The 25,664-nt window shown below is 40.1% G+C and overlaps 2 protein-coding genes across 2 annotated transcripts; both read right to left on the reverse strand.

The window, feature by feature from the left end:
• Positions 1-646: 646 nt before the first annotated feature.
• LOC144518791 (noelin-like) lies at positions 647-12,407 on the reverse strand. The gene is made up of 6 exons (XM_078251705.1): positions 12,029-12,407; positions 8,434-8,583; positions 8,111-8,266; positions 6,727-6,946; positions 4,932-5,038; positions 647-4,387 (listed from the first exon to the last, which is right to left on the reverse strand). The coding sequence occupies exons 1-6, from the start codon at positions 12,107-12,109 to the stop codon at positions 3,725-3,727; spliced, it is 1,377 nt and encodes a 458-aa protein (XP_078107831.1). The 5' UTR covers positions 12,110-12,407; the 3' UTR covers positions 647-3,724.
• A 5,335-nt stretch (positions 12,408-17,742) lies between these two features.
• Positions 17,743-24,393, reverse strand: pierce1 (piercer of microtubule wall 1). Its single transcript, XM_078249860.1, has 3 exons — positions 24,067-24,393; positions 19,900-19,978; positions 17,743-17,964 (listed from the first exon to the last, which is right to left on the reverse strand). Exons 1-3 carry the CDS (start codon positions 24,159-24,161, stop codon positions 17,788-17,790), a joined length of 351 nt encoding a protein of 116 aa, XP_078105986.1. The 5' UTR covers positions 24,162-24,393; the 3' UTR covers positions 17,743-17,787.
• Between the last annotated feature and the right edge of the window lie 1,271 nt (positions 24,394-25,664).

The following is a 25,664-nucleotide window of genomic DNA, read 5'->3' on the forward strand; positions in this document are numbered from 1 at the left end:
TCTAAATATGAAAGTTAGATAGTAACAGGATCAGATTAATGGTGGAAGCATTGGACAAACAGAAAGCTTTGGTATGACGAGGAAAATTCTACAGGACTACAGGACCAAAATGAATGTTCAGGAGCTGGTTTCCGAAAGAAGCAGTCACACTAATGTCCTGTTTGTATCTACATAGTTCATTTACTAACCCTCACCTTTATAGTTATGGTGTGTGGAGCATCTATGCTGGCGAAACCACAAGAAGTGACAATTGCAGTGTATAAAGCCAAATGACTCAAGTTGAGACATTGTGTCAAAGATACATATGATTGAAAAAATAACACACCTTCACAGAATTTGCACTCAGCGATCTGACTTTTTAAAAAGCAAGAATGGTGTTATATTTGACCAACAGAGGGTACTGCAGGACTGTCCACAGGAAATGCTTCAGGTCATAAACACTAAGAAAGCCCACTGTTTTAGATTCTCCATTGCTATTTGTCACCAAATGTTCTCCCTCTACTATTAAATATGTTAAGGTTGTTAAAATAACTTCCAGTTGTTTACACAGGGAACTCCACTGCTACAGGACCATAAGGTCATTGCAGCATTCAGGAAGAATTAACCCAGGAAGGAATAACTGAATAGATTTTTAAATCATGTGACCTTTATTTTTACAAGACAGTCAGGAAATACAGTTTGAAGTGTGTTGAGTTTAAAACAAAAAGCATTTAATGCCCTTAGGAGGCATGAGGGAAATGTTTTCTTAAAGTACCTCTCTACCAACATCCTGCTCCTCTCAAACATACAGAACCAGCAGGATGTTCAGGGTTATGTTAAGTGGAACCCTTTTATTTTACCTCTGTATGAAAGATAAATCATGGTTGGGTGAAAACACTTCAGCTGTTAAGGCTAGTGGTTAACAAAACCAAGTAATCTTTTTATATTCATATTACATGCAATCTGTTTAACAATAAAACCACTGATGCTGTTTTCTTTCTTTTGGTTCTGCACCTTCACTCGTGTAGATTCTACCAGTTCCTAACACGTAATCACTCCATTGTAAAACTAGAGAAAAAAAAGACCTCACAGTAAGAATCTGTTGAAATACAAAACACAAAGTAGTAATACTAAAAAATGCAATTATTAATTTGAAATACAATACTCCTAATACATTTCTTTTTATAGTTTCTTTTTATGGTGTTTCTTGTCTTAACTTCCTCCTACAAACGGACTCAAAGATTTGTCAAAAACAATGACAAAAGAACAACCAGAAAATACTCCAGTCCTCTCTGACCTAAATGTCTTTTAAACATGGACCTGCAGAGTTGGATGGTCAAGTCTACCATGTTTAAATGGTAAATAAACTTCATTCATAAAGAACTTTCTGAGTCTTAGTGACCATTTAAAGCGCTTCACAACACACATCGGCATTCACCAGTTAAGACTTACATTCACTGAAGGCCGAGGCTGCCATACAAGCTGCCATCTGCTCATCACGAGTGATACACACTCACACGCGCACTCACACCAATGGCAAAGGGAACAATTTGGGGTAAAGTGTCTTGCCCAAGGACACTTCAACATGAAGACTGCAGGGGCAGGGAATCGAACCACCGACCTTCTAAAGACTGGATGACTGCTTTATCCATTTGATTCCTCACACAGAATTGATGCTGTTTCTTCATGTCTGACATATCAGTACTGAATCCTCAACACCAACCTGCCGGTGACAATTAACCTGCCGACAGTAGTCACCTATCATTTTTACATCGCACTTTTAATATCAGAATGCTTTGGGCATATTGTTATTCCACATGAAAAGATTGAAAGAACGATGTTAGGGTAGCCTTACTAAACCTAGAACAACATGTTTACAATCTGAGGAAATTACTGGAAAATCTAGACTGTAGTAAAGGTTTTGTATCACTATATAATACATAACAGTAAGAAAAGACATTATTATTATTATTATTAGTAGTAGTATTATTACTTCAGAGTAAGAACAGTGAGTCTGATTTGATAAAGTCAGATTTCACCCACAAAAAAACAAATTCATCATAAAAATGTGTAGCATTCTTCAGTGCCCACTATCAAATAATGTAAACAATTCAGTGTCTCTTATTGTGAATGTTTTATTTGTTTGTGATTGTATTAGTGTGTTGTTTACTTTTCAAGTGCATTTGTATCAAATACTTTGGTAATTTTGAACAACAAAGTGGTCAGAATGCAACTTTCTATTCAACTAAAAGATATAAGTTAACAGTCTAACACTTTTAGAAAAACTCCAGTACAGGGAAATCTGCTAGCTGAGCTTAGCACAAAGACTAGAAGCAGGGAAACTGCTAGCCTAGCTTAGCACATAGCCAAGAAGCAGGGGAACTGCTAGCCTAGACTCACACAAAGACTTGATGCAGGGGAAAACTCTAAAACTTCTAACAACCCCATGGCTGTCACTTTTCCATTTTTAGTTAAGGACCCCCTCGAAAACAAGATGCTACATCTCAAGGGGTTATTCCTAATAAAAGAATTTCCATATTGTAGTTGAGTGTATTTAGTTTGATTTGGTTGTTATATTTCTTTTCTTGTTTGTTGAATAGGTGCATAAATACTAATGTAAAAATTAAACCTTGTGATTTCATGGCAATAGTGTTGGAGTTATTTGTTTACCAGTCATCACTGTTTGCAAAACTAACCATAAAATGTTTTTGTTTTGTACTGTGGTCTAACTTTACTGTTAAATAAACCAGCTATTATAGGATGAACTGTTAACTGCTAAGCTAAAAACATGTCAATCAGTCAGACTTTGTCTTCTAATAACCAGACAGTTTCCCCTCACTTTGAGTCTTTAATCAAAGCTCAGCTAACATACCTTTCTCTGTCTTGGAGGCACAGACATTAACCTGGAAAACTTCGAAAATCTTCTCCTTTGACTCTGTATGGGTCAGAGAACATGAGGATTTAATTAAGGGATGGATTTATTCTGTAATCTTATTCTATTTATTCTTTAGTGCTTCTCTACAGTATATTGTGGTAGAGTAACATTATGAAAGACTTTGACTAGAGTGCTGTCTCAAGGGTTGTAGATGTGTTTTAGAGCAGTATTAGTCAAAGAGTGGTCCACGGACCACTGGTTGTCCACCAGCGACCCCTGCTGGTCTGTGACAAGATTCAGTAAAAGATTCAGTTTTTATTTTAAAATTTAAAATGATGTTTCTCTAACTGTCTGCCAGCAACACACACATATATGAGGAACATATATGTGTTGTTTTCAATATTAAGTAAACTCATCTGTAAATTCAAACATGAATTGGCTGTTCTGTTGTGTTGTTGGACTTCAGCAATGAAGCCAACCATTTTGTGACAATGCCTCCAATTTTTGGAGGATTTGCATGACATTTTAAGGAAAGATGGAAGGATTAACATGTATAGTTACAAGCAACACCATTCTTTTCATTAATATGGCAATAGAGACAATGCTTGAAAAGCTTTTTGTAAAACTGTTCTTTAATTTAGCTAAAATTTGTAATATGGTCCTTGGTCTGAAAACGTTTGGGAAACACGGTTTTAGAGGGTAACATTATGGGGACTTAAATGTATTCTTTAGTGTTGCTGTATAATGTGGTAAAGACTACGTAATGTAGGACATGGTGGCCATTATTCCAGGCGTACAGCACTCTGTCTCGTGGGTTGCCGATATGTTACTGTGTTTTAGAGGGTAACTTTATGTCTTTGTTAGTTCGTGTTATTGTATAATGTGGTAAAGAGTGACGTTATAAAGGACTTGATGGCCATTGTTCCAGGCATACAGTGCTCTGTCTCGAGGGTTGTAGTCGAGCATGGACAGGTGGCTGTATTTGTTGGTCAGAGGTATGTCGATGTACTCGTAGGTGGAGGAGTTGGTGGAGTAGGCGTAGTAAACTTTGGTTCCACCAGAGTACCCGTTAGTAACGTACAAGGTTCCACAGATCATGAATGCCTCGCCGGCACTGCGTTTTGGGTGGTTGGTGATCCAACTGCGGATGATCTGCAGAGTGTTTGGGTTTAACTGGCTGAGGACAATGTTTCCAGCATTCTGATTGGTAGCGTAGACGGCCCAGAGACCCCCCTCATCCACCATGAGGTCGATGTCTGAGTGCCCCCCCCAGGAGTAATGGTACATGTTGTTGTAGCCGGCAAAGTCCAGCTGGCGGGAGCGGCTGATGAGCGATGTGCTGAAGTCGAACTTGATGATGGTATGACTTTGAAACTTGTTAAAATAAATGGATCCGTTATAAACCACCTGACCGGTGCCGGACCAGGGGTGAGGCAGGCGGTGAGATGTGAAGTTGTCCGTCGTCATGAAGTCATACATCGACTGATACTCCCTGACAAAGCGGTTGTTATGATAACCATCCATGTACCACACCTGTAAGGGAAGAAACCAAAATGAATAACCTAAAAATGTGTTTTCTTTGCACTCTGATTAAAGATGACTATGTTCCATAAATAAATAGTGATAAATGATTCTTTCTTAACAGTTTGATCATGATGTCATCATATCAAACTCTGTTAGACTGCTGTTAGCTGGGAGGAGGCCTCGGGGAAAACCCGGGACTAGGTGGAGGGATTATATCTCCATCCTGGCCTGGGAACCCCTCAGGTTCCCCCAGTCAGATCTGCTTAATGTGGCGTTGGAAAGGGAAATTTGGGGTTACTGCTGGAGCTGCTGCCCCAGAGACCCGATCCCGCATAAACGGATGAAGATGAGACATTTTACATTATTAATTCCATATTCATCTCAGCATTTGGACTCTACACCTTTCCAGAATCTTACTACTGTCTACAAATGTCATTGTGTTTTATATCGGAATTGATGGCTACTTTTTATAAATATAAAGACCAAACTGATTGCATTCTTGTGTTGTTCGGTTGTTACGTTTTTGTTGATGTATTCTGTTGATGAGACTCACTCTGTTGTCTCCAGTCGGAGCGAGCGGGTCAGTCATCCACGATCCAAACCTCGATCCTGATGACTTGATGGTGATTGGCTCAGAGATTCCTGTCAGCTTCCCACATGCTGAAAAATAAAATCAACAGGAACACGGGAAGGGACAGGCTGAACAAAATAACAGGAAGACCTGCACAAACTGCAGTGAGGTGAACAGAGTTTTGTTTGCATTGTTCACAGCTTTGAAGAAGACATTAAAAACAACTCTTTCACTGTTTGGCTGATAATCCACAGAAACCACTGGAAAAGGTTTTCTGAGAGACTGCTGTCAACTCAAGAAATAGTTTCTGTGAACACTGTTGACATTGAGAAAATGTTTTTCAATGGCAGTCTGTTTCTGTCTTGTATTATATAACAGTCCCTCCAGGATGTCGCAGCCTTTTTTTTAGATTGTTGCGGCCTAAAATGCCTGATTCCGCAGGAGCTCTTGTAAATAAATTGTGATAAAAGTTGCAATGTCTTTTGTATGTTTGTTGCAATGAAGTTGCGGGAGACAGTGAAAGTTGCAAAAAAGTTGAGTTTTTTTTTTTTATATAGTTCTTTAAAAATAAAAAGGAAACTTGTTTTGGGGAGAATAAAACTACTCTGGGCTGAGATTTCCTAGGAACCAACAAGGCTCAGGATGCAGCAAATGTTGGTATAATATGAAAATGGCTGGTGGATTTAAGACAAAAAATAACAATTTATGAATGAATCAAATTTGAACATGTCTGTCAGTGGCTTGTTGATCTTTACATTGTTAGTTAATTTCCTAACCTGGCCTGGGACACACATTCATACAATTTAATAAAGTACTTATTGGACTTTAACTTATCATTAACTTACAATAACCAGAGCAGCTGTCCTCAATTTAGGTCATTGTGTCGTCTCATCTCCTTTTCTTCCTGCATCCACCATGTGTGTTGTGTGTGTGTGTGTGTGTGTGTGTGTGTGTGTGTGTGTGTGTGTGTGTGTGTGTGTGTGTGTGTGTGTGTGTGTGTGTGTGTGTGTGTGTGTGTGTGTGTGTGTGTGTGTGTGCGTCAGTTGCGGGGGGGAACAGAGCAGCAGCCCCACCTGCTGCAGAGAGCCAACAGGATTGAAAAGCGGCAGCAACTTCAGCGACTTTTAAATCGTTACATTCTACATTGATGTTGAAATGTATACAGGTTGGCAGGACGGTCTGAAATGTTTGGCATGGTCTTTCACTGTACGTTTTGTTGGTAAATGTGAGATGTTCACACACGTCTCGTCTTCATATCACACAGAAGGAAATTATCAACCCGTTCTCACTCCCGCTTGGTCATTGGCTCTCAGCGTGCACGTGGGACTGCTGGATTGGTTGAAGTCGCGGGAAACTTCAGGTTATTGGCCAAATTTGCGGAAAAGTTGCAGTGATAGATCAAAATTGCATGTCGCACCAAATTTGCGGTGATTGGTTGAATTTGCGTGAATTGGTGCGATTGCGACATCGCGAAATCCTGAAGGAACTGAAATATTCTGTGTTCAAACACTTTACCTCTCCGCAAAAATCCAGTGTGGAAAAAAATCAGTATTAATGCTTTAAGAGTTGGTTGTTTACCGTTGCTCTGCAGTGTATGGTGGGTTTAGGTGTGGGTTATTATACATGTTCACTTTATATGGCAGCCTGAGAAACAAATAATCTTAAATGTCAGAGGAATCAACTGCAAGTCCTTACAGTGTTCAATGTCCCAGTTTTGTGTTTATTTACTGACCTGCATGCCTCTTCCTGTTTGTTTATTCCTCTGTTGTTTACTCACCCAGCCTCTGCATGCAGGCCCTCAGCCGGTCCTCCAGGTTCATCACTCGGCCGTGCAGCTCCTGGTAGTCCAGACCTCCCATTTGTTCCTGCAGGGATCCCAGCAGCTCTGTCACATTCGCCACCTCCTCCTTAAATTGTCGGACCAGCAGAGCGTCTGCCTTGTAGGCCTCCAGGACCGGGATCAGAGGACGTAACTCCTCCATCTTTACCTTTATGGACTGAGAGACAGTCAGCGAGATCAATAACCAGCCAGACATTTACAGACATCCAAATTCAAGTCAAGGGGGTGTGAGCTTCAGCTGTTGTTTAATAAATTGTTTCCTAATGTTTGATTTACTTTATCAACACAGTGCGCCGATCTGTTTGTCAGACGTGTCTTGTAGATAATTGAACCCATTCACCAAGGGCATAGGTTTTATTTCAACATTGGTTTGGACACACTGGGGGCCTGGTGGTCATCCCTTGGGAACATTAAAGCATCACATTTTAATTTTTCTGCATTCTGATAAATATTTATGCACCAATTTATGTTGGAAATGTCTCAATTCATGTACAGGAAATCAAAATGCAGGTGGCAGGTGACAATTCAAATTATAACGATAAAGTAATGCTCTCTGGAATTCTGTATTGCTTTCAAATATTTATTCTTGTGTAGATCAACCTTTCTCATTTAAAGGTGCCTTGCCACAGAAAACCGTTTTTACTTGTATTTTTTAAAATATGTTAGGTCCATATGTGTTTGTGTTATGTGATGAATGTGAAAATGAACTGCTACCTCCTCTGTCAGCTCTAGCCACCGAAAAGAAATAAGCGGAGAAATCAGGCCAATTACAAAAGCTGGTCAGTCTGACGTGGTTTTGCCTGAACTCATTACTATTCATGAGCTCGCCCAGTAGCGCAGGGTAAAGGATGCTGATAGCCAGGCCCTCATTGGCTAGCTGTTAGCCAGTCAGAGTCAAGCAGCTTAGCTTGTTGAATATTAATGAAAATCGAGCTGAGTCTTTCTGCAGGCTTTCTATACCACGCTAAAATGGCTTGAAACAAGGTAACCAAGGCATTCTTTCCAAATGTTACAGAGTCCATGGTAGAACTTCAGACATTACCACAAAGTAATGAAATATGTGTGGCAGGGCACCTTTAATTTTATCATTGCTGAGTCATCACCTACTTAGGTTACATTACTGCCCATTTCTGAAGAAAACGACTGGAACACTTCCTGTGTAGACACGTACGTTTGATAACTTTCTGTCTGATTCTAAAATTTAGTGCTTCTTATTTTGCAGAGAGCTTTGCCAAGTTGTTGATTAATAAGTGACATGATGTCGTAAATGCTGCAATGTTGATTGGTTGTTTAAGCAATTACATCATCATGTGGGCAGTACCTTGTACTGTCTGGCGATGTTGCTCTCATGTCCGTCTTCCACCTGTTTGAATTTGTTTTCCAGACCCTTCACCTGTTCTTCCATTTTCTCCACAAACTGCAGATCTCTCTGAGTCCGCTGGTCCAGAACTTCGATGGACTGACTCATATTCTGAACCTGGATGACACAAACACATCAACACAAATAATACTGAATTACTGCTACTAATGTACCTTTATAAAAAAAATCACTGTCAGGTAATCTGATATTACCAGACTCAGAGGTATCAGCAGTTTTTTTTATCAGTAGCATTATCAGTTGTAGTAGCAGTTATAGTACAGTACCTTCTCCAGCAGCTGTCTGAGCTGTTTGGTTCGGGCGTCTCTGGAGCAGACCGTCTGCTGGGGAGCAACCACCGTACAAACACATCGACCTTCAGAGTCCTGCGCTGAACTGTACACCTGCCAGCCCTCCTCCGGGGCAGAAGGACCCACCTATCAGACAAGAAATCAGTGGACAACGATGGAAATAAGACACATTTATTGTAAATATAGTTGTTTAAAATCATTTAGTAAAATTGATCATACACACACAAAAATGCTGCGTTACAATATTATTAGGAAACACTCCAATAACGTTCACTTTTATGCGGATGACACCCAAATACAGTGGGACAAAATAGTATTTAGTCAGCCACCAATTGTGCAAGTTCTCCCACTTAAAAATATGAGAGAGGCCTGTAATTTTCAACATAGGTACACTTCAACTATGAGAGACAAAATGAGAAAAACAAATCCAGAAAATCACATTGTAGGATTTTTTATGAATTTATTTGCAAATTATGGTGGAAAATAAGTATTTGGTCAATAACAAAAGTTCATCTCAATACTTTGTTATATACCCTTTGTTGGCAATGACAGAGGTCAAACATTTTCTGTAAGTCTTCACAAGGTTTTCACACACTGTTGCTGGTATTTTGGCCCATTCCTCCATGCAGATCTCCTCTAGAGCAGTGATGTTTTGGGGCTGTCGCTGGGCAACACCGACTTTCAACTCCCTCCAAAGATTTTCTATGGGGTTGAGATCTGGAGACTGGCTAGGCCACTCCAGGACCTTGAAATGTTTCTTACGAAGCCACTCCTTCGTTGCCCGGGCGGTGTGTTTGGGATCATTGTCATGCTGAAAGACCCAGCCACATTTCATCTTCAATGCCCTTGCTGATGGAAGGAGGTTTTCACTCAAAATCTCATGATACATGACCCCATTCATTCTTTCCTTTACACGGATCAGTCATCCTGGTCCCTTTGCAGAAAAACAGCCCCAAAGCATGATGTTTCCACCCCCATGCTTCACAGTAGGTATGGTGTTCTTTGGATGCAACTCAGCATTCTTTCCCCTCCAAACACAATGAGTTTTTACCAAAAAGTTCTATTTTGGTTTCATCTGACCATATGACATTCTCCCAATCCTCTTCTGGATCGTCCAAATGCTCTCTAGCAAACTCCAGACGGGCCTAGACATGTACTGGCTTAAGCAGGGGGACATGTCTGGCACTGCAGGATTTGAGTCCCTGGCGGCGTACTGTGTTACTAATGGTAGCCTTTGTTACTTTGGTCCCAGCTTTCTGCAGGTCATTCACTAGGTCCCCCCGTGTGGTTCTGGGATTTTTGCTCACCGCTCTTGTGATCATTTTGACCCCACGGGGTGAGATCTTGCGTGGAGCCCGGATCGAGGAGATTATTAGTGGTCTTGTATGTCTTCCATTTTCTTATAATTGTTCCCACAGTTGATTTCTTCACACCAAGCTGCTTACCTATTGCAGATTCAGTCTTCCAAGCCTGGTGCAGGTCTACAATTTTGTTTCTGGTGTCCTTTGACAGCTCTTTGGTCTTGGCCATAGTGGAGTTTGGAGTGTGACTGTTTGAGGTTGTGGACAGGTGTCTTTTATGCTGATAACAAGTTCAAACAGGTGCCAGTAATACAGGTAACAAGTGGAGGACAGAGGAGCCTCTTAAAGAAGAAGTTACAGGTCTGTGAGAGCCAGAAATCTTGCTTGTTTGTAGGTGACCAAATACTTATTTTCCACCATAATTTGCAAATAAATTCATTAAAAATCCTACAGTGTGATTTTCTGGATTTTTTTTCTCATCTTGTCTGTCATAGTTGAAGTGTACCTATGATGAAAATTACAGGCCTCTCTCATCTTTTTAAGTGAGAGAACTTGCACAATTGGTGGCTGACTAAATACTTTTTTGCCCCACTGTAGCTATTGTTAGCCATTTAGCCGTTATCATGGAAGCACGGATAGCCTACAGCTTATCCGTTTGGTCTGCATTATATTAATGAATTAATGAAACAAGTTCATAATGCCCATGGGCATATGGTCATGTTTATTGAGTTCACCAGGCTAATTTGCCAGCTAGTTTCAAGCTAGCCAGGTGATTCGCAAGTTAGCTAGTTTAGTAGCCAACAGGCTGTCAGTTAGTTGCTTTGCTAGCTATAATATTTTAACTGGCTAAAAACGAACGCACTTGTTTTTCCTGAAGCTTTTAATGTGAAATGTTAAGGCATAACACAGTGTTTGACTGATTAAAGTATGTAAAAACAGTGTGATAACCTGATATGTCTGACTAAATGCATTTATGTGCAGTTATTTAAGTAATGTGGTGACCCATAATAGATAAGAACAAATTCGTATTTAAAATGGCGGCCTGGCAAACGACAAGGGCTACTGGAGTGAAGGGTTAAGAAATATATAATAAAAAGTTTGGGAACCACTGCTGTAGACTGTTATACTGACAGTCGTGCCCAGAAGGCTATGCTGTGAGCAGCCACAAATATTCTTGTGAAGTAAAAACAGACAATTTACATGAATGCAATTTGTCATATGAATTGTATCGGGAGAGAGGGAGGATTGTTTTCTCTATATTTTGTGATGCTAAATAAAATGGCTGTTATCTTCACATTGGATTACATTCTGATGCTAGTCTGCATTGCTTTTGCATGGTGACATCTGAATAGTTAATACAATAGCAGTTGTGTTTTGCTTAAGCTCTTTTTGTGTTTGTTTCAGATCAATGGACAGCTTTGTCATTAACACTTTGACAGAGTCAGCTGACAGACCTTGTCGAAAGATTTAAAGGTAAGAAATATTTGTTTTCCCATCCACAGCATAGCTGAGCTAGTGACTCTACTATGAGGCTGCGGGGGTATGTGTGTGTGTGTGTGTGTGTGTGTGTGTGTGTGTGTGTGTGTGTGTGTGTGTGTGCGTGCGCATGGGTTAGGGTTAGGGGGTATATATATATATATATAGTGCTGTTAGTGCTGTAGTTTTGTGTAACTGTGCAGTCATTACATTTCTAACCCTCTAATATTAATCCTAATGTGTTGTAATCCTTTTGACAATCTGGATTAAAACCCTTTTATTGACGGTTGATCTTTTCATAAAATATTAAATACAGTTAGGAAACATTGATATAATACTTAATCTGCAGCTCTCTTAGTCAAAAGTTTGATGCTTGCTGAGAACTACAGTTAAATCTCATTTAATCAACCAACAGGCTCAAATGTGATCCAGAAGATCGATGATCTAAATGTCTCTCACACACAGGGAGAATGTGTGATTGAGAGCTACGTGCTGGGTTTTACAGTTTGTGTAACCAGATACACAAAACAGTTTCTCTCTGAATTACCAAATTCAATATTTAGGTGTCTGACAACCAAATATTGATCGATCAATCGGATCAGTTTATTTCTCACAAACATTCAATTATTTCTGTCAAATCAAATGTTATTTACAACATCAGTTACCGGGGTCTTCTACAGTCTAAAAACAGCGGAACAGAAATCAGCAGAATAGAAGATAGAGCAGACACAGGAGGAAAAGAAGACAGCAAACCAGGAGACAGCAGAATAAAAATAGAAACATTATATATTCACCATGGTGAAGAGTGATCCGAACAGCAGCAGCAGAAAAATGTTGAGCAGATTCTCTTCAGACTCCATCTGTGTCAAACCCATTCACTGTTTACCTCTTTAATTAGTCTGGTTATCTTTCTCTTAGCCTGTCTGTTAGCCTGGTTATCTTTCTGTTAGCCTGTCTGTTAGCCTTTCTGTTAGCCTGGTAATCTGTCTGTTAGCCTTTCTGATAGCCTTGTTATCTGTCTGTTAGCCTGGTTATCTCTCTGGTAGCCTGGTTCTCTCTCTGGTAGCCTAGTTATCAGTCTGTTAGCCTGGTTATCGCTCTGGTAGCCTGTTAGTCTGTTGTGTATCTGTCTCTCTGCTCCTCTCTCTGGTCTCTTGGCTTTCCTCCTCCCTCTCTCCCTCTCCTCTCTCCCTCTCCTCTCTCTCCTCTCTCTCGTTCTTCTCTGATGTGACGCCAGTAATCGGCCGAGTGGAAACAAGATGCTCCAGCTCACAGTGTGTGTGTGTGTGTGTGTGTGTGTGTGTGTGTGTGTGTGTGCGTGCGTGTGTGTGTGTGTGAATATTTCCATAGCACCATTTCCTTTCAAGTTTGTACGCTTCTGGTTTTAATATGCAGGTTTTGTGGGCTGACTTCCTTTGTTTCATCTTCTTTTTATAGAGCAGCAGAAGGAGTATGGTTGGCAGTGAGCCTGCAGCAGCGTCTACAAGATGATCCATTTGGGAGGGAGTAAAGTGAGCATAGAGTCCGCTGTTACATTAAGAGTAGCCTGGATCAATGCCGTCCTCTCTCTCTGTGTGTTTCAGATCTCTAACTCTGTTCTCTTCGGGAAACAACAAAAAACATTGAGCTAGCGAGCTAAATGCTGAAAATTTCAAGTTATGAAGAAGATAATTTCCTCTCTAACTGGGAGGTTTTATAAAGAATATGTTAGATAATTTCCTCTCTAACTGGGAGGTTTTATAAAGAATATGTTAGATAATTTCCTCTCTAACTGGGAGGTTTTATAAAGAATATGTTAGATCATTTCCTCTCTAACTGGGAGGTTTTAATAAGAATATGTTAGATCATTTCCTCTCTAACTGGGAGGTTTTAATAATAATATGTTATATAATTTCCTCTCTAACTGGGAGGTTTTAATAAGAATATGTTAGATCATTTCCTCTCTAACTGGGAGGTTTTATAAAGAATATGTTAGATCATTTCCTCTCTAACTGGGAAGTTTTATAAAGAATATGTTAGATAATTTCCTCTCTAACTGGGAGGTTTTAATAAGAATATGTTAGATCATTTCCTCTCTAACTGGGAGGTTTTATAAAGAATATGTTAGATCATTTCCTCTCTAACTGGGAGGTTTTAATAAGAATATGTTAGATCATTTCCTCTCTAACTGGGAGGTTTTAATAAGAATATGTTAGATCATTTCCTCTCTAACTGGGAGGTTTTATAAAGAATATGTTAGATCATTTCCTCTCTAACTGGGAGGTTTTGGGACTGATTGGTGGATTGCTGTGGACGAAGTCCACACGGAGATACACTGGTAAGAGCCAATGAGGTTTAACCATGTATCAGCTCATTTAAATATCTCACGTTACTGTATTGTGTCAACAGTTAACTTCATTTAATATTGGATGAGGAGTTTTCTTTAGCGGGGTGTAAATGTTCCACCAGAACCAGTTGCTTCCTGAGACTATTTAGCAGAGCCACCGTCACTACGTCTGGAGCTTAGCGCCGCCCAGGACCATTGGGATTGGTTTAGAGAAATGTAAACAACCCAGAGAGTTCATTCTCCTATCCCATCTGTGGTGTAGCCAGACCTTCCTCCACAGTGCTGTGGAGATATGGCAATGTTAGATGATATTGATAGTAGTAAACACTGCAGTTGAATATATTCCCTCTAAAGCTTTCAAGAGTAGATTATTTGTAAAAAAAGAACCAAATGCATTTTGATTTCTCTCCCTGCCGACTGAGTTTGATGCCAGATCATTACAATGTTTACATACACATAATATTCCAGTTTTTGCCCTTATTCCAAAAAAGACAATATTCCTCTTAGCTGTTTCCATGGCTAATTAAAGTGAATATTCCACATATATTCCCATTTACATGCAGCCATGTAAAACAGGATGTTTTCAAAGTGTTCCAGCGGTGGTGGACTTATTGGAGCGTGTGAATACAGCCTCACTCTTTCATTCCTTAACAACCACAGCAACGCACAGCGCTGAACGTAAGCCATAAACAGGCGGGAAGCTGTAAACTATCACAAACTGTGGTAAAAACGCTGATTGAGACACAGATTCTAAATGTGCTGTATATTTCTAAAGAATGCTTCTAAAACCTGAAAAATACCGACATATAGCACATTTGTCAATCTGGAGAAAAAAAGGCTACATTTTGAAAAAGGCCTTATTCTGAATATCTAAACGGAAAAGGCTGTTTACATGACTCGTATCAAATCCGTAATATTGTATTATTCAGGATAAAAGTGGAAGATTAGCGTGCGTGTAAACATACTCCCTATTAGCTTTTCCTTTTTTGGTAACTACACCACTTCTCTGTGTCACCATGCTGAAGAAAATCTTGCCTTCTACATTAAGAAGACAGAAAGGCCTAAACATAATCTTTCTCCTCAGGAATAAGAACCTGACCAGCTCTTCACCGAGACCTCAGAATAATCTGCTTCCGCCATGCTAACATCATGAACCTTCATCCAAATCTAAACCCATCTGGAGCATTTAAAAACCAGACAGTTAGGCCCAGCGGCAGACTCTGACCGTACTCGCGTCTTGGTGGTCTATTACCCCGTTGTGATCTTTATGAAAAGCTTTCTCTAACTTTCTGCTCTCCTTAAAATGGCGACCGACATTTGAGGTGCTAGCGATACATTAATACACTCTTTGCCAGTATCTGCAGCCTTCTTCCACTGCCTTTACTAACGCTACAGCTCAGAAAACCCAAACATTTCAACATGAAATCTTCTGTATTCTCTGACTTCCTGTCACCGTAACATTTCCACATCATATTCATTCATTAAATCTTCTGTATATCTGTGACTTCCTGTCCCTTTCCGCCCATCAGATCTGCATTTGCAGTTGCCCATATGCTCTTCTCAGTAGCCCTCGGCTGTTTCACTTTGGATTTCTGCCCATGACTCCTCTCTTTCCCAGGCTGCCACGTGGTGTTACCGTCTGTTTCCTCCGCAGCAGTCTTGCTAGCCTGTTGCTGGACTTCTCCTCAAGGATTGGACTTCATAAGCCCTTAAAGGTGCAGAGTTCCTGCATGGTTTCAGCGCGATTTCATTGCAGGAACTCATAGTGCACCTTTAACACATATTCATTGGCATGTCAGTATTTTTTCAAACCGTTCACTTTGTAATGAGTCATTCGCACAGAACGGAGTGAGAATCCGGACTTAAACGTAAATCTCACTCAGTCAAACATGATTTTAGCATAAACAAACATGGTCGAAGATGGGCAGGAAGACGGTGTGCCCAGGCTTCTGCCGGACATCCTTATGGAGGTTACCAGCTGATAACACCAGCGTCCCGGTCGGGGCGGTAAATGTTGGCCACTGTTGTGACCCGGGTACAACAGGACTAGACTGTGGCATCGTAAATATTCAACATGTTAAATATTTGTAGAAATCACTCTTAAAAGAATTCACACCATAGGAATATCTGGCAAGACAATCTTTAGAACAATCCAAAACATCTGGGCACTGCTGCCCGTTGTTAGAGGGGATCGGCCTGGTTACTGTGTGGTGTACCAACCCGGTCTCACGGTAGTTCGTGAAATGATCACGTTATTTTGATCTATTGATTCGTGTACAGGGAAACGATTTTGTACTTTATTTCGTGGCGGTCACCACGAAATTGGAACATTACTATTTCACGAACTGCCATGATACTGGCCTGCTCTGGGGGATGCAAAAACGGGGATGCCACACGCGGTAGACGGTGACAACAACGGCCGCCGGGACACGGACTCGGACGCGGTCTCTGGGGGACGCAACAACAGAAAAATTAAACGCTGCACGCCGGCGACAACGGCGATGGTTGTGGTTAGGAAAAGGATGTGGTTAGGAGAACAAGAATGCGGAAAGGAACTACCACACGCAGGACACAATCCCCGGTCTCCCGGGTGAAAGTCCTGTGTTGTTTGACCCATCCACCACCTTAACCAACCTCCTTACACGGATTTTCGGCTTTTCAATACTACTCGCTACCATAATCGTGCTGTTATCACCTAATATGCTTCCCGTTCAAATACATTACTTTAACATTTTAGAGAACCAATCAGCTTCCTGTCTGATCACAAAGTTATGGATCAGTTGTGGATCAGTTATGGATCAGTTATGGATCAGTTGTGGGATAGAAGAGGGTCAGTTCAGAGTCTTCAGTCTGAACGAGAAACAAAAAGGAGACGACAGATGGAGCAGAAAATTTCTCTAAATTAATCATCATGTGGTCGTCATGGAAACATCTCTATCTGCAGGCACAAGTGTGTGTGTGTATGTGTGTATGTGTGTGTGTGTTGAACCCTGCTGCGAACCATCTGACACACACGCACACACTCTCTCTCTCTGTCTCTCTTGGACAGATTTCAGTGAGAGATGAAGAAACGAGGCGTTTGGAAACAGCATAAAAACTGAAACTGATTATAAATGTTTGAGACATGATGATCATTTCAGATTAAATTAGATATTTTAAAGAAACATGATTCAAATCTTTATTTGAAAATGTTTTATTGATCAAATCTTAATATTAGATTTCAAACATTTGATGAAATGATGAACTTAATAAGTTAAAACTTAATCATGATTCCATCTGAAATATTATTTGTCAGTATTTAATAAATTCAACCAGGCGCCAGAGCTTCCTGAGTAGTCGGGGTTCATGCATGAAACTGTCGACATCTGCTGGTTAAACTCTGTATTACATATATATATATATATATTAGAAGTACATATGTAGAAAGAGTTCACTCTGAGACCTGAACACATTGTTCATAGATCATAATTACTGATATGTTGTTCAGGAAAGATCTTTCACTATAGGGGCATACTGACACTGGCCCAGTTGCCCGAGCCCAACAGCAATGAGGGTCAAGGGATGCATTATTCTGAAGAAATGATTGTTGCTGCCAGTGAGGTGGATGTAATTATCAGCAGATATGAGTGTTAAGGAACTTTCATTCTGCAGAAATTATTGTTGCTGCCCAAGCGGGTGCAATTCTTGGCAGGGATCCAAAGACATCAGCAAAGCTGGAGCTCCGACTGCAGGTCGAGGTCAGCAGCAAAGTTGCAATGACAGATTCCCCACTTGGTGATGTGACAGAGCACATGTGTGAAGTTGCAGTGACAGATTCCAGAGGTTGTAATCACTGAGTTGTGGTTGTGATGGAAAATGAACCCGAGTAAAAAAAGTATACGAGTAAATGTTGCATTACAAGTTTGCAGGTGTCGTGTTCATGTAAATATCAATCTACACATTTGTGAATATTTTTTTCTGTGACTTCACATTCAGAATAGAGGTGTCTGAATATTTTTTAACAAGTGCAAATTTTAACATACAAGTTCAGATTGTTTGTTCTACAGGTTCTCACATTGAATTTTACAAGTTCTCACATTTTGCACCATATTATAAAACTTAGATCAGTTTGTTGATGATAAACTTTAACTTCTTTAAAGCAGATTTCAGATTCATCTCTTTATTCTTATATTTTTTGTGCAAAACCTTTTGTTCAAAATGTTTACAGGTTGTTTAAACGTCTATTTGTCATTTTGTTTGGTTTCCATAGTGATAGCGAAAATGGAGGTTGCCTCTGTTGTGTTGTGTTGCCGTGGAAATAGTCACTCTGCTGCTCTCCACGGACGTGTTGAAGCCATGATCTCGGTACATCCCGCTCTGCAGCATCGCCTCCGAGAACTGACGGGACTTCCCTTTAAACTGAGTCTGAAACACACACAGGAAACTTCAGTCACAAGTATGGTGGTGGACTGGTAGCTGGAGAGGTGCCAGTTCACCTCCTGGGCACTGCTAAGGTGCTTTTGAGCAAGGCACCAAACCCCCAACTGCTCTGGGCACCTTTCCATGGGCAGCTCCCTCACTCTGACATCTCTCCATTAGTGCATGTATAGGTACTGAGCATGTGTGTGTAATTCAGGCCTGTGTGTAATGTGTGTAATAACAACAGAGTGAAAACGTAATTTCACCTTGCGTGTTTAATAAAGTATAGAAAAAAAAAACTCAGTCTGAAACACACAGAATTGCATTTAAGCGAGAGTTTTTAAGAGGGCGGAGTCAATCTTAGCAGATCATAATCACCCCTGGTCTGGCCGGGGATATAGGACTAATATTTATACAAAGGGTGGTGATGGTGCAGTGGATATGACACATGCCTTTGGTGTGGGAGACCTGGGTTCAATTCACACTGCAATACATCAACCAATGTGTTCCTGAGCAAGACACTTAACTAGGGATGCCCCAAACCCAGAGTTTGGGTTTGTTCGGTACTTTAGAATTTTTTTCCACCGAACCGAACGCTGCCAAAGAGAAGTACCAATAGGCGAAACTAGAGGAAAAGAAGCGAACGTTGTGTTGAGTTTCTGCTCTTGTCAAAGAGTATAGTAAGTAACAAGAGGCGAAACTCAATAGCACGTTCCATTGCAACAAACACACCCATGACCGAGCTGCAGCTCCGCCATCTTGGACTGAACACTCATGTTACTTCTATACTCTTGGTAGAGTTACGCTTGCACTTTGCATGCTACGCTGGTTGACGTAATAATGGAGCGTTCAATGCAGTAGGCTGTGAGAAAGTGAAAATGGAGCAGAAAAAGTGTTGTTTGGCAGTACTTTCAGTCAAAAGAAGGCCATTCAAGTCCAGCTACATGTTCAATTTTCAATGCCCATTTGTCTCGTGGGGGCAAGGGCCCTAAACAATACATAACATTGCTGCTGTTAAGACATTTGCATATGAGTTTGTGCATGAAGGAATCTACAGACAGCAGCCAAAATGCAGCAACTTCAAGTAAGGAAGGACAGTCACAGCTAAAATCTTGTATTAACCAGACAGTGCCTCTCCCCGGCTGTCAACTGTTCTCTCAGCAAATGAGTCTCCTTACAGTGGGAGCAGAGGGACTGCTGCTCGTTAGCTAACGTGTGCTTTTTAATTTCACCCCCCCAACATGCCTTCACCATACACTGGTTAGCGAAAATTTGCCAAATCAAATTGTCACTCATCTGGCGATAGCAATGTGCTTTCCTACGATGTGAAAAGAGCGTGTGTAATTCAACATTAAGTTGTTACATTTAACTATTTTAGAGGCTGTGGACGTTGTGTACTTCATTAATGTGTTTACTGTGTTAATGGCCTGAGGATCAGAATCAGAAAAGCTTGATTGTACGTGAAGTACGTTTTTAACACATACAAGGAATTTGTTTTGGTGTTGTTGGTGCATGGCACACATTCTCTAAATATAATATAAACAATATAAGTAAAGTATAAGTATATGTACACAGTATACAGTATGTATTAAATTAAAAATAAAATAAAGTGAGTAGAGGGTGGGAGTAGAGGATGGGAGTAGAGTTTGGTTCGGTTCGGTTCGGAGTTCGGCAGAATCTTAACCAGTGGCCGAACCCCTAAAATCTGGGTTTGGTGCATCCCTATACTTAACCCCTAGTTGCTTCAGAGGTGTGCGACCTCTGACATATATAGCAATTATAAGTCGCTTTGGATAAAAGCGTCAGCTAAATGACATGTAATATAATGTAATGTAACAAAGACACAATTCCGTCGTCTGTCTGCCTGTGTGTCTCTCTCTGTCTCTTTGTCTGTCTGTCTGTCTCTCTGCCTCTCTGTCTGTTTGCCTGTCTGTCTCTCACCTGTATCTCATGAACAGTTGGTCCCTTGCTGCCGTATGTTTGGTTGGATGTTCGGTAAAGCGGCTGATCGATCTTCTCTCTGAAACACAAACAGCAGCTCAAAGTTACAGAAAGAACTAGAAAAGTCCTCAAGACATGTTGACAGTGTGCACATCCCAATATCACTGGCTGTGTGAGAAGTAGTTATTATAACACATATATAATATAATAATATAATGTTGACACTGTGCACATTCCAATATCACTGGCTGTGTGACACAGAGACCATCCAATAGTTGAGTAAAGGCCATCGTCACCACTAGTTTAGATAGGTAAAGTAGTTATTGTAACACAGAACAAAACAGAAGTACTACCTTCATCACAGTATTAGTATTATATTAAGGTAGTACAGGCAGTAGTAATACGACAGAAGTATTTGTGATCGTTGTTTCAGACTTTCTGTTTCTGCCTCAGATCAACTGACAGTAAACTATGGTGCTAAAACAGTCTCATAAGTATTTGTAACTTGTAAAACACAATTCACAAATAAATACAGAGTGATTGTATTCGATCACAGCACTCTCCAGAAGATGGCGGTAATGCAACACTTATGGATGCCAACCGCTGTTAAAGTACATAGAAGTCCATGAAGAAGTGGCTAAAGAAGTCGTTTTTTTCAGAGACGGTTGGCAGAAACTCCTTGACGTTACTCCGGGAAAGTTGATATTATTAGGACTTTGTCGTCAAATAAGTTACATTTATGTTTTCAGCATCATTGGTGCAATGCATTTACAATTTGCTTTGTGTTGTTATGGCAGCAGTGACAGTTTACTACTTTTTGGAGCGTGCTAACGTTCACGTTCTTGTAGCCTACAGCTTGAACAGCGATGCTAACTTAGCTCTTTAAAGTCAGCCCTGTAACATGCTTTGCCTGGTCTTTGTATGGAATGGGCAGTTTTAGATGTTATTAAGCACTCCTTAAACCTGTAGGTGAGCTAGTGAATATATTTGGTATCATTTGAAACTAGACGATCTAAGAAATCCATTGATACCAACCATGTCATGCTTGTCCATAACAGGGATATATAAAATAAGGTTCCAAAGTTAAGCCATTTTCAAAGGAGTCTCTCTCACCTCAAGAAATCAGAATAAAAATAATGTATCATGTTTTACACTGTAGCTGTTGCCATAACTACATATTTCAGATGATGTTGCAAGTTAAACTATAAAGAATAAAAATTAAACATTTGCTTGACATATTGTAACCATGTTTATTAGTACAGTAATTGCCATGCACCAGGTTAATAAATACATGCTTCTCCTGTAAGACTAAAATGTAAATGTATGTGCAGATGTACACCCTGATAAAAAAAAGATAGTTTAATCACTGAATATGCCATGTTTTACAGATCTGACTGATCAGATGCTGTCCTGAACACCTGTTTGACGATGTTTACCTGGACCCACAAGAATCTCCTCACAGTATGAAGGTACAGTCGTGAAAAAATTAGGACACCCTTGCTAAAGTTGACTAAAAAGAAGAATACAAAAATCATCTTTTGGAAATTGATCTTAATGCCTTAATTTAAAAAATGAGGAAGAATCCAACCTTTAAGGACACCAATTGTCTTTGTGAATGAATAATGTATCGTAAATAAATAAATGTTCTTCCTTAAAATACAGGGATCATAAGTCAGTACACCCCTATGTTAAATTCCCATAGAGGCAGGTAGACTTTTATTTTTAAAGGCCTACCTAGAGATCGGCATGGGGTACTTTCCATAAAATCATCTCTCAATGCAACTCAAACCAGCTATTAGGCTAACTGAAATACAACCATGTTAATCTCTAGGTATGGTGAAGGGTATGTGATGATGTGGGGGTATGATGAAGGGTATGTGATGATGGGGGGGTATGGTGAAGGGTATGTGATGATGTGGGGGTATGATGAAGGGTATGTGATGATGGGGGGGTATGGTGAAGGGTATGTGATGATGTGGGGGTATGATGAAGGGTATGTAATGATGTGGGGACTAAGGGAACTTTATCAGGATCATAGTATCCTGGATCCATGAAATAACTGGCCTTTCAAAATAAAAGTCTGCCTGCCTCTATGGGAATCTAACATAGGGGTGTACTGACTTATGCCCCCTGTATTTTAAGGAAGAACATTTATTTATTTACGATACATTACTCATTCACAAAGACAATTTGTGTCCTTAAAAATTAAAAATCAATTTCCAAAAGATGATTTTTGTATTCTTCTTTTTAGTCAACTTTGCGATGGTCTGAAGACAACACAGCAGCATCAGGAAAGATTCAGTATCCACAGGATGACTTCTGTGACCTGAGAGCCTACATTACCAGCTGATATATCTTCAGTAGAAAAGAAACCCTTTAGACTGGTTGAGGACATGATCTGGACAGTTAACATGTACTACTGTGTGCATCATGTAAACACACTTTATATTTCCATTTAATTGACTATGAATAAAGTGCTTTGTTTCTAAGCAGGGTTTGGTCATTTTAAAGTTTAGTAGTAAGGCTACTTAAGTGTTATATGTTTTTTTTTCACAAAGACTGTAAATGCAGTGTTTATACAGGTGATATGTCTGATTTAATGCATGTAGAAGGGTCAAACACCAAGTCCATTTAACATCCTGACTATAAAAATGTAATCCTTTAAGACCGGTAATAGTGACAGTAAGCAACACAAAACATTTGTTTAAAAGTTCAACTTTATTGTTTGACAGATGACAATATGAATAAAACAAAAGTATTTTGAAAGGGTATTAAATCTAATCTGCAGCTTGAAAAACATTTCACAGCATAGATATGACAATAACGGACGAATAAAAACTTCAAGTGAAAATCTCTAAGTTACTTTGTGAAACAAGAGTCCCTTTCACACAGCCTGATCAATGTCTATGGACACAGTACAGTCCACACTAGCTGTTATACTGATACTTTAGTTACTGAGCAGTGGAGAAGTATGTCGAGCAATAACTTCCCCCTGATGGTTTCTCATACTTAGAGGAGGGTCTGGTGGGTCCAAGTACACCTCATCAGTGGTCAGTCAGCTCTGTAAAACACGGCAGATTCAGTTTTAGATGAAACTAGGCTATCATGTTTTATCACGGTGTCCAACTGCACATACATTTAATCTTGAATAAAGGAACAGCATGTACTGTATTTAACCCGGTGCTTGACAATTACTGTACTAATAAACATTTACAATATGTCGAGCAAATGTTAAATTTAAATTCTTTGTAGTTTAACTTGCAACATCATCGATTGATTCCTTAGATCATCTAGTTTCATATGATACCAAATATATTCACTAGCTTTACAACTGGGCCCACTAACAGTTTAAGCAGAGCTTAATAACATTTCAGACTGCCAGTTCCATACAGCCCATGTTATAGGGCTGACTTTAACAAGCTAAGCATCGCTCTACAAGAACGTGAACGTAACATAAAGCAAATTGTAAATGCACTGCAACAATGATGCTGAAAACATAAATGTAATTTATTTGACGACAAAGTCCTAATAATGTCAACTTACCCAGAGTAACGTCAAGGAGATTCTGCCAGCATCTACGAAACATTTAACAAGACTTCTTCATGGACTTCTATGTAGTTTAACAGCAGTTGGCATCCATAAGTGTTGCATTACCGCCATCTTCTGGAGAGTGCTGTGATCGTCACTTAACACCGCCATCTCCTGGAGAGTGCTGTGATCGTCACTTAACACCGCCATCTCCTGGAGAGTGCTGTGATCGTCACTTAACACCGCCATCTCCTGGAGAGTGCTGTGATCGTCACTTAACACACAAATTGTTTTGTGACAACAATGGCGCGGAAAAACAGTCTCAAAAGTAGCCACACAACTAGAAGGAGATTTACACATATATTTACATTGAAAAATACTAAGTTAATTTACGAATGATGAAATACGAGTTACAAATTAGACACACGGACACAGATACGCATTTGCGGATACAAATCGCTCTGCATTCATTTGTGGATTGTAGTTCACAAGTCACAAAGTAGAGGCACAGATACGACACAGATTTACGAATACAAATCACTCTGTATTTATTTGTGAATTGTGTTTTAATACTTATGAGACTGTTTTAGCACCATAGTAAACTGAACTACCGTTAGTTAAACCGTCACAAAAACATACCTGTAACCATGGAAACACTCGGGGTTGTTGAATCGCTGCGGCAGGTTTGGGTCCGTCCTGTAAACGTCGCAGGTTTGAACTCTCTGCTCCTCCATGGCTGACTGACTGACTGACTGACTGACCAAAACACAGTTACTAACAACATGGGGTTACCATGGAGACGCATGACATCACACACTGTCTCAGCATACACAGACACAGAGATACACACACACACACACACACACACACCACAGATATACACACACACACACACACACACACACACACACACACACACACACACACACACACCACACACACAGACACACACACACACACACACACACACACCACAGACACAGATACACACACACACACACACACACACACACCACAGACACAGATACACACACACACACACACACACACCCACACACAGACACACACACACACACACACACACACACACACACACACACACACACACAGACACACACACACACACACACACACACACACACACACACACACACACACACACACAGACACACACACACACACACCACAGACACAGAGACACACACACACACACACACAGATACACACACACACACACACAGACACACAGACACACACACACCACAGACACAAAGACACACACACACACACACACACAGACACACACACACACACACACACACACACACACACACACACACACACACACACACAGACACACAGACACACACACACCACAGACACAAAGACACACACACACACACACACAGATACACACACACACACACACACACACACACACACACACACACACACACACACACACACACACAAAGACACACACACACACACACACACACACACACACACACACACACACACACAGACACACACACACACACACACACACACACACAATGGCATTAAACTAAAATATAAATAAATCTCACCTTCCTCTTTTTAAATCAAAAGAAAAATAATTCCAGAGCAGCAGAAGTCCTGTTTGTGTTGCTAGGCAACATGTAAAGAGGAAGTGGCTCACCAGGCTTTAAAGCAGTGGTTCTCAACCTTTTTTGTACCAGCGCAAAAAAAGTCATTACAAACAACATATTTATTAGTTTCCCAGGTATCAAAAAAGCCATGTGAAAACAAATTATATTTACAAGTGTTTAAAAAAATGCAACCATTTGACATTCAATTTAAATTAGATAACAGCAGCCAATCAGAACGACTAGATATGTAACGTTCAAACTTTAATTGGGTATTACAAACACTATGAGAAAGCCAATCAGAAACAGTTAGCAATTTAACATTCAGATCTATTTTTCATTTAAATCTAAATCTATAATTGAATTGTTCCAACTGAAAACAAGCTGGCGCTTATCAAGGGATAAAAGCAGAAGGAAGTAAGTTCCCAACCTTTAAGAGTTAGTGAGAGCCCTTTGTTGATGCTTAGAAGAGTATAGGTTTGCTATCGCCTGTCTTGTCGAGTAAATAGCAGAAAAAAAACGTTTGGAGAAACGCAACCCCACATCGCGCTGCGTTTTGAGCAACCTGGTCTCAAAGAATTCCATGAAATTAATTCCCTTAACTCAAAA

The sequence above is a fragment of the Sander vitreus genome, chromosome 5, assembly GCF_031162955.1.
Source record: "Sander vitreus isolate 19-12246 chromosome 5, sanVit1, whole genome shotgun sequence".
In the NCBI taxonomy this organism is placed as follows: domain Eukaryota; kingdom Metazoa; phylum Chordata; class Actinopteri; order Perciformes; family Percidae; genus Sander; species Sander vitreus.